A 17767-nucleotide genomic window follows, 5' to 3' on the forward strand; every position below is an offset into this window, starting at 1 on the left:
CATATAGTCCACAAGGTCAGCCTCTAGTTATCTGTTGCTTTAATTCTCCATTGCACTCTCACTTTGCCCTCTATCTTTGGGCTCCTATGATATACAACGATGCCCAGCATAAGCTGCAGCTATTGCACTTCATGTTGTGCTTTGCTCTGTTGTAGGCCTCAAGCCAAAGTAGAGAGCTTAATTATGTCAGGAAATATCTTTTCCTCACAGGTTTCATAGCTCTCACCCCACTTCTCTGTTTCACTTTTCCTGGCATATGTGATCTATGTTTCCTCTATTCTCAACGACTTAATACATGTAACACATGCACAATGCTGGAGAAACTCAGCAGGTCAGGCAGCATCTATGCAAAGAAATAAACAGTTGATATTTCAGGCCGAGACCCTTTATCAGGACTCTATATAGGAGTTTATTAAGTCCTGAAGAATGGGGATAGGAAGCAGAGTGATAGGGCTGAAGATGGGGCAGCTCGTACACAAGTAGATGCATTGTGCAGTGAGACTGCCTGTGCCACAAGCCAGTGAGGATAGGAATAGGATTATTTGGCAGATGCATGCGCGGCTGAGGAGTTAGTGCAGGGGACAGGATTTCAGATTTCTGGAACATTGAGATCTCTTCTGGGGAAGGTGTGACCTGCATGAAAAGGACAGGTTACACCTGAACCCAAGGGGGACCAATATCCTTGAAGCAGGTTTGCTAGAGCAGTTGGGGAGGTTTTAAGCTAGTTTGGCATGGAGTTGGGAATCAGTGTGATAGGGCTGAGATGGGACAGCTCATATACAAGTAGATGCAGTGTGTAGTGAGACTGTGAGGAAGGACAGGCAGATAATAGGGCAAAATTGCAGTCAATGGGAAGAGATAAAGTGTAAGATGAGGACAAAAGCAAAAAGGATGATGAATACAGCACTGAAGGTTTCATATTTGAATACATGCAGTATATGGAATAAGGTAAATAATCTTGTTGTGCAGTTAGAGATTGACAGATCAACATTGTAGGCATCACTGAATCATGGCTGAAAGAATAACATAGTTGGGAACTTAACATCCAAGGATACACGTTGTAATATAAGAACAAGCAAGCAAGTCGGCAGGGAGGGTGGGGTTGCTCTGCTGGTAAAAAATGAAGTGATATCCTTAAACTGAGGTGACATGAGATCAGAAGATGTAGAATCCATGTGGGCAGAGTTAAGAAACTGTAAGGCTAAAAAGACCCTGAAGGGATGATAAATGCAAACATGAGGAAATCTGCAGATGCTGGAATTTCAAGCAACACACATAAAAGTTGCTGGTGAACGCAGCAGGCCAGGCAGCATCTCTAGGAAGAGGTACAGTCGACGTTTCAGGCTGAGACCCTTCATCAGGACTAACTGAAAGAAGAGCTAGTAAAAAAGTGGGAGGGGGGAAGGGGAGATCCTTAGTGATAGGAGAAGACAGGAGGGGGAGGGATGGAGCCAAGAGCTGGACAGGTGATTGGCAAAAGGGATATGAGGGGATCATGGGACAGGAGGCCCAGGGAGAAGGAAAAGGGGGAGGGGAGGAAGCCCAGAGGATGGGCAAGGGGTACAGTCAGAGGGACAGAGTGAGAAAAAGGAGAGAGAGAAAAAGAATGTGTGTATATAAATAAATAACGGATGGGGTATGAGGGGGAGGTGGGGCATTAGTGGAAGTTTGAGAAGTCAATGTTCATGCCATCAGGTTGGAGGTTACCCAGACGGAATATAAGGTGTTGTTCCTCCAGCCTGAGTGTGGCTTCATCTTTACAGTAGAGGAGGAGGGAGTATATACAGACTTCCAAACAGTAGTCGGGATGTGGGGTACAAATTACAACAGGGGATAGAAAAGGCAATGTTATGATAGTCATGGGGATTTCAATATGCAGGAAGATTGGGAAAATTAGGTTGGTGCTTGATCCGAAGAGAGGGGATTTGTAGAATGCCTACGAGACGCTTTTTTAAAGCAACTTGAGGCTGAGCCCACTAGGGGAAAGGCAATTCTGTATTGGGTGTTACTTAATGAACCAGATTTGATTAGGGAGCTTTAGGTAAAGGAACCATTAGGTTGTAGTGATCATAATATGATTGAATTCACCCTGCTGTTTGAGAGGGAGAAGCTAACGTCCGATTTATCAGTATTAACAGAGGGGAATAGGGATTTACAGAGTCATGAGACAGGAGCTGGCTGGAGTTCTTTGGAACAGTAGCAGGATGGTGGTAGAATAGCAATGGCTGGATTTCTGGGAGTAATTCAGAAGGCACAGGATAGATACATACCAAAGATAATGAAGTATTCAAGCGGGAGGATGAGGCAACTATGGCTGACAAGGTAAGCCAGAGACAATATGAAAGCAAAGAAGAGGGCTTATAACATAGCAAAAATTAATGGGAAGGTAGAGGATTGGGATGCTTTTAAAACCAACTAAAGTCAACTAAAAAAGCCATAATGAAAGAAAAGATCAAATATGAAGGTAAAAGAGCCAATAATATAAAAGGATATCTAAAAATGTTTTCAGATATATAAAGAGTAAAAGAGAAGCGAGAGTGGATATTGGCCTGCTGGAAAATGATGCTGGGAAGGTAGTGATGGTGGCCAAATTAATGACAAATGAACTTAATATGTATTTTGCATCATTGTCCACTGTGGAAAACATGAGCAGTATGCCAGAAATTCAAGAGTGTCAAGGCAGATGCGAGTGTAGTTGCTATTACAAAGGAGAAGGTGCTTGAGAAGCTGAAAGGTCTGAAAGTAGATGTCACCTTGACCGGACAGACCATACCAAAGGGTTCTGAAAGAGGTAGCTGAAGTGATTGTGGGGGCATTAATTAACGATCTTTTAAGAATCATTGGATTCTGAAATGGCACTAGGGGACTAGATAACTGCAAATGTCACCTCACCCTTCAAGAAGAGAGGGACCCAGATAAAAGGAAATTATAGGCCAGTTAGCCTGATTTCAGTGGTTCTAGAGTCATGGAGTCTACAACACAGAAGCAGTCCATGCCAAATCATTAATTTGCCTAGTCCCATAGACCTGCACCTGAGCATAGCCCTGCATACTCCTCTCATCCATGTACCTTTCCAAATTTCTCATCCACATTCTCACCACCCTGAGTGAAGAAGTTCCCCCTCGTGTTCCCCTTAATCATTTCTCCTATCACCCTTAACCTATGACCTCTAATTGTAGTGTCACACAACCTCATTGGAAAAAGCCTGCTTGTATTTACCCTGGAGACACCTGATAAGGTAGGCCGAAGTCAGCATGGTTTCCTTAAGGGGAAATCTTGCCTGAGAAAACTGTTGGAATTCTTTGAGGAAATACAATAACAAGCAGGGTGGAGAAAGGAGAGTCAGTGAGTGTTGTTTATTTGGAATTTCAGAAGTCCTTTGACAAGGTTCTGTAATAAAGAGTAAATTATCCAAAGTTGGAGAACTTAATGTTGAGCTCAGAAGGCTAAAGATGTAGTCTGGGCCCCATACGAGTACCAAAACTGCACCTTTGATCTGGAAAAAGTGAGTGGAGTTGGAGGACAAGTTCAGCTAGGAAAAGAAGTGTGTTGGTGGAGGGCAATCTGTTAGACATCTGACTGGAAGAAACAGAGTTCCCCCAAACTCTCCCATTGTGCTACGGAGATGTTCTGGGATTGTATATCAATGATGAAAATGAACCAGCTGGGACCAGGAAATTGGAAACTGCTTTAGTCTCCAAATTGACTCAATGAAAGTGGGAAGAAACTTTGCCAAGGGAGAATGATGGAGTTGAGGTAGGAAGAAATCTGTTCATTGGAACAAGAGCAGGCTGAGAACAATGGGTTTGCCTCTACAGATACTTGTAGATCTGTGGTAGATGATAGCAGCAGGCTGTGCAGGCCTAAAGCATAACAAGGTTGGAAGCTGTGAAGTGAAGATCTCTCAAGGAAGTGAAGATTGTGTCTATATGGAAGACCTTTGACCAGGTGGGTTGTGTTGGTATACTCTGTGCTGAATAGCCCTCCTTTTACTAATTTAGCAAATTCTCTCAGTTGAGGTAAGTTATATCCACACATCAAGAAGCCAATTGCAATAGCTGGGCTTACAAAGTTAGCAAGAAGAAACTGCTTTATGAAGAAGGGTGTTTGTTTCAGCTGTTCCCAGACTTAACTTTGAACGTCCATAAAAATTTGCATTTCCATTACCAAAGACAAAAGGTTGAGCATTTTTATCTAAGGCAGGGGTGGCAAACCTGTGGCATGGACAAAAGTTTTGTTGGCATGTGGCATGCAGTGCTGCCCCTCAATTCTTCAAACCACCACCAATAATAAAAGATGCATGATGATTATCTTTACTGCCAAATGAAGCAGAGAATTTTTTTTACAACCCAAGAGTAGTGAGAAGTTTTCACGGCTTTGGTGTCAGCTAGACAATTGCGAGAACACGTGCAATTAGATAATAAGTTTTGAAATCCTCACAGACATGGTATACACTTCAGTATTGGTATAATAACAATTGGGCCAGTTGGCAATGCCTTTGCTCTGCTTATACAGTGCTGTGCCAAAGTCTTAGGCACATACAGGTATATATAGTTCAGGTGCCTAAGACTTTTGCACAGTACTGTAGTAATTTCATGTATTACACTGTACTTCTACTGCACAAAATGTCATGACATATGGGAGTGATGATAAAGCTAATTCTTATATGGGTCTCTCTTGTGGACTGAGAGTGGGAAGGGGGCAGGGAGAGGGGAATCATGGTTGGGAGAAGGGGAAGGAAGAGCGAAGGGAGCGGGAATCACAGGATAGACTTTCTGCAGTGATCGATAAACCGATTGTTTAGAATCAAGTGACCTTGCCTGGTATCTCAGGGTTTGGTGTGTCTGTCCCCGTACCAACCCCACCCTGGCACTCCTTCTCTGCCACCCATCTCACACCCTCCCATGGCACTTCACCCTCGTCATTCCCAACATCCTTTGTTCCCTGACAGATTTCCAAACTCGCTCTCCGCTCCATGTTGACATATACAGTACTGTGCAAAAGTCTTAGGCACCCTAGCTGTATATGTGTGCCTAAGAATTTTGCACAGTACTGTGTTTTTTACTTCTCTTGTTTGTGAGTGAGCATTGAATATTCACTCTTATTAACAGCCAATACTGAATGTCGTGCAGCCGCCATGACTATTCATGTGAGTCGTTGTTTTCAATGACGAACTTGGTCAAGTCTGAGTAGACTTACATAGAAGCATAGAAAATAGGTGCAGGAGTAGGCCATTCGGCCCTTCGAGCCTGAACCGCCATTTATTATGATCATGGCTGATCATCCAACTCAGAACCCCGCACCAGCCTTCCCTCCATACCCCCTGACCCCCGTAGCCACAAGGGCCATATCTAACTCCCTCTTAAATATAGCCAATGAACTGGCCTCAACTGTTTCCTGTGGCAGAGAATTCCACAGATTCACCACTCTCTGTGTGAAGAAGTTTTTCCTAATCTCGGTCCTAAAAGGCTTCCCCTCTATCCTCAAACTGTGGCCGTCTGTACAATCAAATATAAGCCAGCTGTAAAATATTTATCATTGTTAGTGTAGCAGCAAAAGTCTCAAAGTGTTTACTTTCCTTTCTTTGAACTTTTATGAATATGCAAAACTTGCCATTTCACATTCCTCATGTTATAAGGTACAATGACAATACTACTGAGAAATAGTTACTTTTCAATGATCTTTTTAAAAGATTAATATCAATAATTTTTGAACATGCTTTCTAAAATGCTTCATTTATTTCCATTCTGTCTCTTATATTTTATTGATATTCAAACAATGAGTACATATAAGCAACAGAACATCTTTTTCCTTAAATGTATGAGTTCTGATGAATTGATTAATTCATTCATTAATCAATGATAATCTCTGCTGAAAATTACCATGGCATGCGAAATCTTTAAGGTTATCACCAATTTGGCACACACCCTCAAAGTGGATTGTTACCTCATGCTTATAGAATATGATTTTTTAAAAAGTGAAATTAAGTGATATCCTTTATTTTAAAAAGTGTCTTAGCTATGTATTTATATAATCATTGGACTTAGCATGAGAGGGACTAATCCATCAAATACAAACAAAGGTATCTTGAGAGATATTTTCTTAAAAAAAACACAACTGATCAATTCAACAAAAATGTTGCTCTTTTTCTGAGAATTGTCTTATAGTTTACCCTGTGCAATATGGAGTCTACTTAAGTCCTCACAGTATGAAAATGAAGTCCTACCCTGGATAGCAAGAAAAGGAACAGCTATAGAAGAGCATGTGGCTTGGCTAATAACAGTTTAAAATAAAATAGTTGTTGGAAACACACACAAAACGCTGGAGAAACTCAGCAGATCAGGAAACATCTGTAGAGAGGACAAGCGATCACAGAGTAGGAGCAGTGAGAGTGGGTCTCACTGCTAAGTTCCTCCAACATTTTGTGTGTATTACTCTGGATTATCAGCATCTGCAGAATATCTTGCATTGGAAATAGTAGATCAGGAAGAAGCAAGAGTTGATGTTTCAGGGCAACTATTTTTCATCAGACTGGAGTAAGTTAGCGATTTAACAACAAGTTAGTACAGAGCTAAGGAAAAGGGGCTGAGGTAAGGAAGAAGAACATAGGTGGGACATTATTGGTAAGAAGATTCAGGAGATAATAAAGAAGTGAAGATGGGGGTGAAAATGACTCAGCAGAGGTATCGCCTGCACCTACTAACCCAAGGAGAATGAGAACTGTGCTTATGATCAAAACCATTAAGAGGATGGGAAGTACCTTCTCAACATGCACAGTGCTATTTCTTGAGCTTGTACTTGCATTCACACCTATGCAGGAGCCAGAGATCAAAGTCAAACGGGTATGAAAAATTTAGGAGTTGCTGCAAAATTCCGGGAAGCTACATGTTGGCGGCAATTGAGCTTCCCATCCACTGACCCAAGTTTGAAAAATTGCCTTGTGGCAGAATATTTCAAAATTAATTGCCATATAATTGTTACCATAATAAGGATTGAAAACAGACAAACTATATAAAGAAACTCTAATGTTGTAAACAAATGGAATGCAGTGGGTTCTGGTTAATCAGGACACATCAGGACCAGTACATTTTGGCCGAGTTAACCAGCTGCCTGAGTTAGCAGAAGTTTCATGGAAGTAGTTAAAAAAGTATATTAAAAAAAAACAAGCTACCCTTTAACTAGGTAACAAATTAAGTAGTTAAGTGAAATACAGAACAAATTAGAACACTATTAATACTACTACAGCATTATAAATCTGTGTAATAGTTCCTAATAGTTATCGATGGAGGAATTCATCCAGTGTACGTGCTCTGTGCTCTTTTGATTGGCTGTAAGTTAAAAAAAATCTGCACAGACAACCTAGTGTACATAATGGACTGCTGTCATACAATTTTCGACGATTGCACCCTTAAATCTTAATTTTCATTGTAACATTCAAGATGATTATCAATACTTCCAAACTCTTTGTAGGTCCTACCATATTGAAGTAGTGAAATTGTTTCTTTTTCACTGCTGGACATTTCTGGCATCTCTAAGCCTGAATGCTTGAAACTGCAGTGAGCAAAGCTATTCTGAGTTGTACTGCTACATATTTCTCATCAATTATCAGTGACAGAAATCACTGCTTTTTGAGCATAAGCACACTCTAAGCATGGTGTAGTATCTAACATCCTCAGAAGTGCATGCATTTGACTTAAGTAATTGTTGACTAACAGTTTCCTGCCCCAATTAAGTAGCATAGCGTCCCAAACGAACAAAGGGAATCCAGGAAATTATCTTGATTATTTTTTCTTTAAGAGGTGTCCCGGAGCTTCCCCAATTAACCAATGGCCCATTTAACCAAAATCCACTATACTTGGAACAATGCAACCACACCGTGAAAGCTGACTGTTCTAAACCCAAGATTTACTCACTTCAAACGACACATTCATTGAAATGAAAATGCTTGAATTTTGTATGCTGTTGAAGTAAGATCCAGCAATTAACACAATGGTCTCATTTTGTATGAAAATGGTGCACATTTAAGAATCTAGCAAGTACACTTAGTGGCCGGGTTTATTGTGTACCTTCTGTACCTAATAAAATGGCCATGAGGTGTATGTTCGTGGTCTTCTGTTGCTGTAGCCCATCCACTTCAATGTTCGACATGTTGTGCATTCAGACCTGCTCTTCTGTACACCATTTTTGTAACACATGGTTATTTGAGTTACTGTGGCCTTCCTGTCAGCTTGAACCATTCTGGACATTCTCCTCTGGCCTCTCTCATTAACAAGGCATTTTCATTCACAGAACCACCACTTACTGGATGGTTTTTTTTTTTGTTGTTTGTTTTGCACCACTCTGAGACTGCTGTGTGTGAAAAATCTCAGGAGATCAGCGGTTTCTGAAATACGCAAACTACCCCATCTGACACCAACAGGCATTCCACAGTCAAACTCACTTAGATCACATTTCTTCCCCATCTTGATGTTTGACCCAAACAACAAATGAACCTCTTAATGATGTCTGCGTGCTTTTATGCATTGAGTTGCTGCCACAGGATTGGCTGTTTAGATATTTGCATTATCGAGGAAGTGCACCTAATAAAGAAGCCACTGAATGTGTAGAGTTAAACACATGGAAAGATTTACCTGTGTGAACATCTATTGCATGCTGCAACCCCAAGTGATCCAATTTTGAAATAACCAACATTTCAATGGCCATTGAGAGTAAACTACTCTACCATCTAGTTACAATTTCCGGCTTTTCCCCATATCCCTTGATATCCTGACTAATTAGATACCTATTAATCTCCTCCTTAAAAAGCCTCAATGATTGGGCCTCCACAGCTGTATGTGGCAACGAATTCCATAAGTCCACGGCCCTCGAAAGTGTCTGTGGGTGCTACTGGAGTTTAACCAGCCAAAATATTGCAACAGGACTAACTTCCCCACAATTAGAGTGGTAGATCCACCTGTCTACCCAGCCTGAACTGCCATGCTGAAAGTTTAGTGCCAGTCTATAGGGAAGCATCTCATTGGCTTGAAGAGTGAGCTCTGCGGATTACTTATTGTGTATTCCTCACATAATATTCTGTATTAAACAACTTCTCCATAGTTGCTTGGTAACAATATCCATCATCAACTATTGTGGAACTTCAAGGATTCAGAGGTGCTGCCATCTACTGATAAACTGTATTATTACAAATATCACCAATCTCATTGCCACTTATTGGAGAGAATGTTAGGATAAATAATGTTGATTACATAGTAGTGCTTTGAAAAGTTTATTTCACGTCTGGCCTGGTTGCTACCATTTTATTGTGCCTTGTACTTACAGTTAAAACCCATGCCCTTTCACGGTACAAGAGGTTAATGCTCTGACCTTATTACCAAGGAGCCAAAAATGCCTCAAAGTACCAAGTCTGAAGTTACGTACATTGGGTCACAAAGAGTAAGGGACATGGTCAAGTTCAACAAGAATATTGAAGGGAAATTAAGAAGTGACAAAGATAAATGAACTTATCCAGCAACTTATCAACTGCCCCTAAAGAATTAACAAACAACTTAGTAACTCCGCACCTCACTCTAACAGAGTGGCCGCACACAATAAGGTCATGAGTACACAGCTGCAACCATGAAATTTCTGATGAGACCAAGGAAGACTTGTGCTCCTATCTTGGAAAATACATTTCCAAAAGGAGACAAAAGATATGAACTCATCAGGGGCAGTCAATAGCCACTGGAAAGAATACTTCAAAAGGCTTCTCAACTGTTGCTCTGGATTGCATCCACACCAAATACTCAAGCCAGTCCCACTACCAGCTTGATCAACAAGTTGTCAAGAATGCCCTGCCTAAACTCAAAAATAACAAAGGAGCAGATGGTAATGCCCTGAATTCCCAAAACTCAGTAGCAACAAGTCAGGAATCCACAGTCTCGTTGACCACATTTGGTGAGAGGGGTTCTTAGAGATGCTGTGTTCGTCCATCGTCAACGTCGATGAGGACCTTGACACCATTATGATGATGTCGAGACTAGCGCGTGATTTGGATTTAAGTGAGGGAGAGTTGTGCAGCGTCAGCCTCACTCTCTCCTCCCAATTCCCAGCTGGATCCAGTGGCAAGATAGAGTTGAGACAGCTGGAGATGGGACTAGGCTCAGTGGATGACTAGGATGTCTTCTGTGTCTTGTCCTGCTGTATACGTTACACGATGCTTGCAGAGACCGCCTTCTTGACCGTTGGACCTTCCATTGGTCTCGTCCACTCAATCTACTGGAATCGGTCTTCACATGCTGGGATAGACATCTCCCTATCTCAACGAGGGTTTGAGACCCGTCGGCCACCCTCACCTAGTTTAGCCGGCTTGTTGAAGCTGCTGCCCCGGGGTGTGGCCGCTGTCACATGTAAACAGCTATGGGGAGCCACAGGTGAGAGCTGAGTGCCAGGTGGGGACCAAAGGTGGACTAACTGCCTTGAAAAGGATGCAACATGTTCCCCCACCAAAGGTGCTACCCCTCCCTGACACCCCATACACCCCTGTATGGGGTGTCAGTATGACAATAGTAGCTGCAGAGAAGGTTCACTACCTTCTACCACAGGGATCCACTGCCAGGGTCTTCCTCTACAATCTGAGCACTCATCCAAAGAGTAGCTCCTGTCTGTCTCAGTGTTGATTCCATCTACAAAGAGAAACAGTGAATATGATCTTCACTGTGCAACATTTACAAAAGGAAAGCTACACTTGGACTCAGTCACCTTGTAGTGACAATACAACATCTCCTAAAATTTGGTTGACCAGAGAAGACTTAAATACCTCTACGAATGCAAGCCAGAGCAAGTCTCCAATAGAACCAACCTCACTGAAGACTAGTGTTAAACAAGGCTGCATCTTTGTCCCAGTAATTCCTAAATTTCCTTTCTGCATTTTTCCAACAAATTTTCTACAGGGACTGGGGCTAATCTTCCGAACTGATGGGAAACTGTTCAGCATTTCATCACCCACACTCCTGAAACAAAGTCACCAAAACCTCTGCAATTATGCAAGGAACACTTCCATTTATGCATACTCAGAACTGCAACACATCATCAAATCATTCACCAAGGCATGCACTCCCCCTGGGTACATGCCCCCTCTATGGACAAAGGCGCGTGAGTTTTAAGTGCAACACCTCTCGATCTGGGGTCATGCTACGTGACATCCCAAACAAGAAGTAGAATTACTCAGATACTGTTTGGTGCTCTTTGTAATTTTGATTAATATGTAACTTACATTGGACTGTTAAATAGTTGAACCGTCTCTCCCAGCTGTAAATGTGCACGGGGGCTGTCAAACTCAGGTGCACATCCCATTAAGTGAAAAGCTTTTGCTGCCTTCAAAATGCATTTTGTGCTCCTGTTACCATGGCAACACTATTTTTGTTAGTCATGCATTTGTTAATGCTGTTGCCAAGTCAATAGTCATATCCCTGGATCAAGTTTTCTTTTTTCCCTGAATGATCTGCACATTCCTGCCCTAATTTTTGTTTTCAAATAACATTTTGTAAAGATCCAGGATTTTCGCAGAACATCTGCACTGATTCAGTGTTAATTAACTATCCAAGTGAACACATACAATATTCATAACAGGCCCCACATCTTAATGACTACCCACAACATGTCTCAGGTGTATTTTCCCCCCTGCTGACCAGCTTTCAAGCTGTTTGCTTTATGCTGTCAGAAAATAGTACCTGGTTTTATATCATTGGACTGGACCTAACTAAGTGAGAGCTTTTCAGGCACCCAGACATACATACTAGTAACACAAAAGCAGGGAAGGTACTGGTCAGTCCAACCCAAATTTCCGCACATCAAACCAAGTTGAGTTTATTGTCATTGAACACGTTTGATGAGTTACAGGTACAATGTCCAGTTTGGCCCCATAACCTACTGAGAGGTCTGGCACACTTCATATCAGAGATACAAGAGATTCTGCAAATGCTGACAACCTTGAGCAACCCACACAAAGTGACTGAGGACCTCTCAGGTCAGGCAGCACACATACAAAAGGATAAAGAATCAACGTTTTGGGATGAGACCTGATGAAAGGTCTTGGCCTGAAATGACAACGCTTTATTCCTTTCCATAGATGCTGCCTGATCTGCTGAGTTCCTCCAGCATTTATATGTGTTATTTTGAGAAGTACACCATGATACAAGACTATTGGAATTAAACTCCAAGGATAATAAGACATTGGAACAGAATCAGGCCATTTGGCCCATCCATTCTGCTCCTACACTCCGTCATAGCTGATTTTTATCCCTCTCAACCCCATTCAGCTGCCTCCTTGTAACATTTGATGCCTTTAGTAATCAAGAAGCTATCAAGCTCCATTTTAAATATATCCAATGAATTGGCCTCGTAGCTCTCTGTGGCAATGAATTCCACAGATTCATCACCTTCAGTTTAAACAAATTCCTCCTCATCTCTACTCTAAAGGGATGTCCTTGTATTCTGAAAATATGCCCTCTGGTTCTAGATAGCCCAATATAGAAAACATCTTCTCCATGTCCACTTTATCCAGGCCTTTCAATATTCAATGGACTTAAACGTTTCCCCTCTATTATTCCAAACTCCAACGAGTATAGGCCCAGAGTTATCAATAATAACAGGAATATTATTTTTCAGTCACAAACAAAAGAAAGTCTGCTGATGCTCGAAATCCAAGCAACACACACAAAATGCTGGAGGAACTCAGCAGGCCAGGCAACATGGAAAAGAGTAAACAGTCAAGATTTTGGGCCGAGACCCTTTATCAGGACTGGAGGAAAAGGATGAGAAGTCACAGTAAGAAGGTGGGGGGAGGTGAGGAAGAAATATAAAGTAGTAGGTGATAGGTGAAACTGGGAGAGGGGAAGGGGTGAATTAAAGAGCAGGGAAATCAATTGGTGAAAGAGATAAAGGGCTGGAGAAGAGGGAATCTGATAGGAGAGGAACTTGCAGTACCCACCCACCATCACCACCATTCCTCACTCCTATTTCCATTTCTCACCTTATCTCCTTACGTGCCTATCACCTCCCTTTGGTGTTCTTCCGCCTTGTCTTTCTTCCATGGCCTCTGGCCTCTCCTATCAGATTCCCACTTCTCCAGCCCTTCCCAGTTTCACCTATCACCCTATCAACTACTACTTGTATTTCTTCCTCCTCTCCCCCCACTTTCTTACTCTGACTTGAGGAAGCAATAACAGGTGAAAGGTGTTTTGTGCAGCAACAAATCGCAACAAAGGTGGTGAAGGTTACAAGAACAGAGACAGTCTTAAAAATAATAAAAGCCTATTGAAGGCAGATGTGGCCTTAGAGATTAAAATAGCGGAAAAGCAGATGAAAGGAGATTGACAGTAGAATTTCATTCCCGAGACAAAAAGGATGGAATTTAGTGGCCCGGCAAAATATTTGAAAGCTATTTGTTGAGAAATATATTTGCTGCCTCATCAAGATTAAAGCATCTTTTAAACATTCAGTCTTAGGTTTCATGTATCATCATGCAATTACCAGTAAACACTGATGTTAAATTTGTCATGACAAATATAGTTGTGTCTCCAAATTATATTTGATCATAAATATGTACAATTGGACAAAATAATACCATAGTTTACTTCTAATAATTCCAATGGACGCCAAGGTTTTATTTTACAGACTTACTTACTTACTGCCCATTATGCCTGCTGGCGAAGGTCCTCCATCTGTGTCTGAACTTGGCCATGTACACCATTGCACACATTGTTGTTTCTGTAACGGTATCGTTTGATTAGTGAGGGTTGTTAGCCCTGAGCTGAAGCCCCAAACCTGGAAGAGTGCTGTGGACCACTCTTAGTCTGGTCTCTACCCTTTGACCTGTTTGCAATGGGTGACCCTACCAAGAGTCAAAGCATAAAGCCCTGACTCCAGCCAGCATAGCACTCTGGGTCACTGAGGCATGCAAGGCTCCATACCACAACAAGGTTGTGAACCTTTTGGAAGTTTTTTTTTTGAGCAGCTAAAGCAAAAATTATTTTATTTAAAGACATTCTAATACAATTTTTAAGAAGTCTTTCTCCTTCTATGCAGCTTGGACCATGATGGAAATGTTGCTCAGATTAATTATAACAATGCTACGCGGGACTCAGTCCTCAATTTGCCTGCAGAACAGGTACAGCCATTCCTCGCTGCTCTCAAGAACTATGTACTTCTCATGTACAAGCCAGAAAACTTGGTCACCTTCAAAATGGAGCCAGGTAAGTAACACTACTGATGGTATCAGAAAAGCCTTGTACTGTAAATACTAAAATGCACTTATCTTTAACAATCCACTTTTTTAAATCTTGCAGCAAGTCTCCAATCACAGGGTCTCCCCATTTGCTTGGAAACCTGACAAAAAAGAGAAATAAATTTCATTGATTTGTGTAACTTACAGTATGCTTACACTGCTTTGTCCAGAGTTCTGGTAGATATGGCTGTACAAAAACTTAGATGAGTACTTTTATAAAACAGGGCATTTTTGTCTCTATTTCAGCCAGTGAAGTTTTGAATCAGTTATTGACTGAAATAGCTTTTTCTCAAAATTCCCCTAAACCTTCGACAACTAAACTTGAATCAGTTCCTCTTCACTTGCTGACTTCTCTGCTAGAGGAATAGGTCCCTTCTCTTTATCTTTATTGAGGTCTCTCATAATATGAACATTATTCACAATGATTTTTTTTTAAAAAAGCACCTAGCTCGGTCACACTCTCCTTAGGTATACTGTAATTATCCAGCCCTGAATGGTACAAGCCATCTTTGGCGCAGGTGTGTGGAGCAAGTTTTAGAAAACATATATTTCACTCTTTCAAAATATTGTGTGTTTGAACCTCTTCTACTTAGTTTCTTGTAACTGTTTTATTTTAACACCATAAGTCATGGTTGCCCATCTTGTCTGCTGATGACAGGAAATCTGTGCAGGAAGTGGAAAAGCCAATGCATTGGGGCATTTAACCATTCGCAACTTCAGAAGTCCGGGTTCAGTGGTACAAACAAGCGACAAACTGGAGCCTTCCGTAGTTGTAGTGAATGATCATGACATGTTCTGTGCCTTGTCATGCTCTTCACTCTCCAATGGGTGTTGCAATATCACCTTCCTAGACATTGGATCTCACTGTAGATCCCATCTGCCCAGTTTGCCAGAGCTGGCTTTACATGCTGGGACAGGCATGTCCCGATCTCACCGGGGTATGAGGCTGCTGGCTTACTCTCAACTGGTCTAGCCTGCCTGGCAAAGCAGTGTATCGGGGTGTGGCTGCTGTCACATGCAAACAGCTAGTTGGAGCCACAGGTGAGAGCTGAGTCTGGTGGGCACCAAAGGTGAGTGAGCTGCCCTGGAATGGACATGACTAGCCCCCTTCACCAGAGGTGGCACACCCACCCCCTGGGACACCCCATACACCCCAAGACCATAAGACATAGGAGGAAAATTAGGGTATTCAACCTATTAACTCTGCTCTGCCATTCTATCATGGCTCATTCATTATCGCTGTCAACCCCATTCTCCTGCCTTCTCCCCGTAACATTTAACGCCTTTACTAATCAAGAACCTGTCAACCTCCACTTTAAGTACACACAATGATGTGCCCAGCACAGCCATCTGTGGCAATGAATTCTACAAATTTACCCACCCTCTGGCTAAAGAAATTCCTTCTCATCTCTGTTGTAAAGGGATGTCCTTCTGCTCTGATGCTGTGCCCTCTGGTCCTAGACTCCCCCATTATAGGAAACTGCTTCTCCACATTCACTTTCTTGGCCTTTCAATATTCGGTAGGTTTCAATGAGATTCCCCCCCACTCATTCTTCTAAACTCCAGTGAGTACAGCCCCAAAGCCATCAAATGCTTGTCATACATTAACCCTTCCATTCCCAGGATCATTCTTCTGAACCTTCTGCAGGCCCTCTCCAATGCCAGCACATCCTTTCTTAGACAAGAGGCCCAAAATTGCTCATAATACTCTAAGTGCAGTCTGACCAATAAAGCCTCAGTATTACATCCTTGCTTTTATATTCTAGTCCTCTCAAAATGAATGCTAAGATTGCATTTACATTTTATATCCATGTTGTTGATACTCTCATATTTATTAACATCCTGCTGCTTCTCATTTTATGTTACGTCACTTATACCTTGGATGCTATGAATTAATGGAAACTATACTATCATTTACTTTTCATAATTCCTACTTTGTACCTTAACTGAAATAGCACAACCATTTCCATTACCCTTTCATCATAGTTTTTTAATACAATACTCTGGTCACTTCCCCTCTGTCTAAAACTATTTAATCCTAAAGCATTAACAAAATAGTATTGCTATTAGCTTTATTCTCTCCCACAACATTTATTTCTTTTTTGTTTTTGTCAAGCACTTCTGCAAAGGACAATCAAGATACCGTGCGTGGACATGAAAGGAATGTTCATTTACACAATTTGAATAGATGAAGGGCAGAATCTGATATATGGAATCGTACTTAATGAAAATACATTAAAAAATATTTGGTTTTATTTAATTCCAGGGGATATTCTAACCTTTGATAACTGGAGAGTACTGCATGGCCGACGAGGTTATCACTCTACTGATGGTCATTATCGCCAACTGGAAGGAGCATACCTGGATTGGGATGAAGTTCTATCACGGCTCCGTTGCCTGAAGCAGGCACTGTATGGTAACATATAAATACTTAAAAATGAAGATTTTGGTAGTCTGCCTATTGATCAGTTTATAAATTATTACACTGGCTGCCTTTGTCCATTAGGATCAATTTTTAAATGCTCTTAGTTGTATGTAAGGTTCTGAATAATCTAGCTCCTCCATATAGATTGGAGTGCCTTTCCCCTACATCCCTAGTCATAATTTTAGATCCACGAATACTGGTTTGCTTAGTGTTTCGGGAGCCAAACCTATAAGAACTGGTGATGTGGCCTTTTGCTCTTATGCACCAAAAATCTGGAATACTCTACCGACTGAGATATGCCAGGCTTGTACTGTGGAACATTTCAAAACACCTCTAAAAACCTACTTTTTAATTTGGTATACTTATTGGATTACTTAATACCTATTGATGTTGATTACATTTATATAATTTGGTATATTAACCAAGTGGTTAAGGCATTCGTCTAGTGATCTGAAGGTCGCTAGTTTGAGCCTCAGCTGTGGCAGCGTGTTTGTGTCCTTGAGCAAATCACTTAACCACACATTGCTCTAGTGTCTGTGCAAGGAGTGGTGCCCCACACAGACTTCCAATCTGTACCTTGTAAGGCATGAAAATGCCCGACGCAGGCCTCTTATAGTCTGAGTCGACGTTTCCTCCCTAATGTTTGTGATTTTTCATTTTCTTATTTTTATAACTATATTGATTTGTCTTTACAATCTATGTAAAATTATTTGAGCCTGCATCCTAATGTATGAAAGGTGCTGTATAAATAAAGTCATTATCATTATTATTTCTGTATATCACTGATAATTTCTTTAAAATTTCATATTACAAACAGTATGGTCAAAGTACTTCACAATAACTTGCTTCAAGAAATGAGAGCATTAACATAATAACATAAGAACATAAGAAATAGGAGGAGGAGTGGGCCATCTGGCCTGTCGAGCCTGCCCCGCCATTCCATGAGATCATGGCTGATCTGGCCATGGACTCATCTCCACCTACCTGCCTTTTCTCCATAACCTTTAATTCCCCTACTATGCATTTTAGTAATTTGTTTAAGTATAGAGGGTTTCATTGGGGAAGTGATTTAGGACATT

At 41.4% G+C, this 17767-nt stretch overlaps 1 protein-coding gene across 5 annotated transcripts in view; it reads left to right on the plus strand.

Annotated features, from left to right (window-relative positions):
• Positions 1 to 17457, plus strand: part of bbox1 (butyrobetaine (gamma), 2-oxoglutarate dioxygenase (gamma-butyrobetaine hydroxylase) 1) — a 207157-nt gene extending 189700 nt beyond the window's left edge. For all 5 annotated transcript variants that reach the window (XM_072272701.1, XM_072272703.1, XM_072272700.1 and 2 more), the window contains exons 7-8: positions 14065 to 14231; positions 16530 to 17457. In XM_072272701.1, the coding sequence (XP_072128802.1) occupies positions 14065 to 14231; positions 16530 to 16690 (328 nt within the window). In that variant the 3' untranslated portion in view covers positions 16691 to 17457. The remainder of the gene's footprint in view (positions 1 to 14064; positions 14232 to 16529) is intronic.
• The last annotated feature ends 310 nt before the right edge of the window (positions 17458 to 17767 follow it).

Source organism: Mobula birostris, chromosome 11 (genome assembly GCF_030028105.1).
Source record: "Mobula birostris isolate sMobBir1 chromosome 11, sMobBir1.hap1, whole genome shotgun sequence".
Lineage (NCBI taxonomy): Eukaryota > Metazoa > Chordata > Chondrichthyes > Myliobatiformes > Myliobatidae > Mobula > Mobula birostris.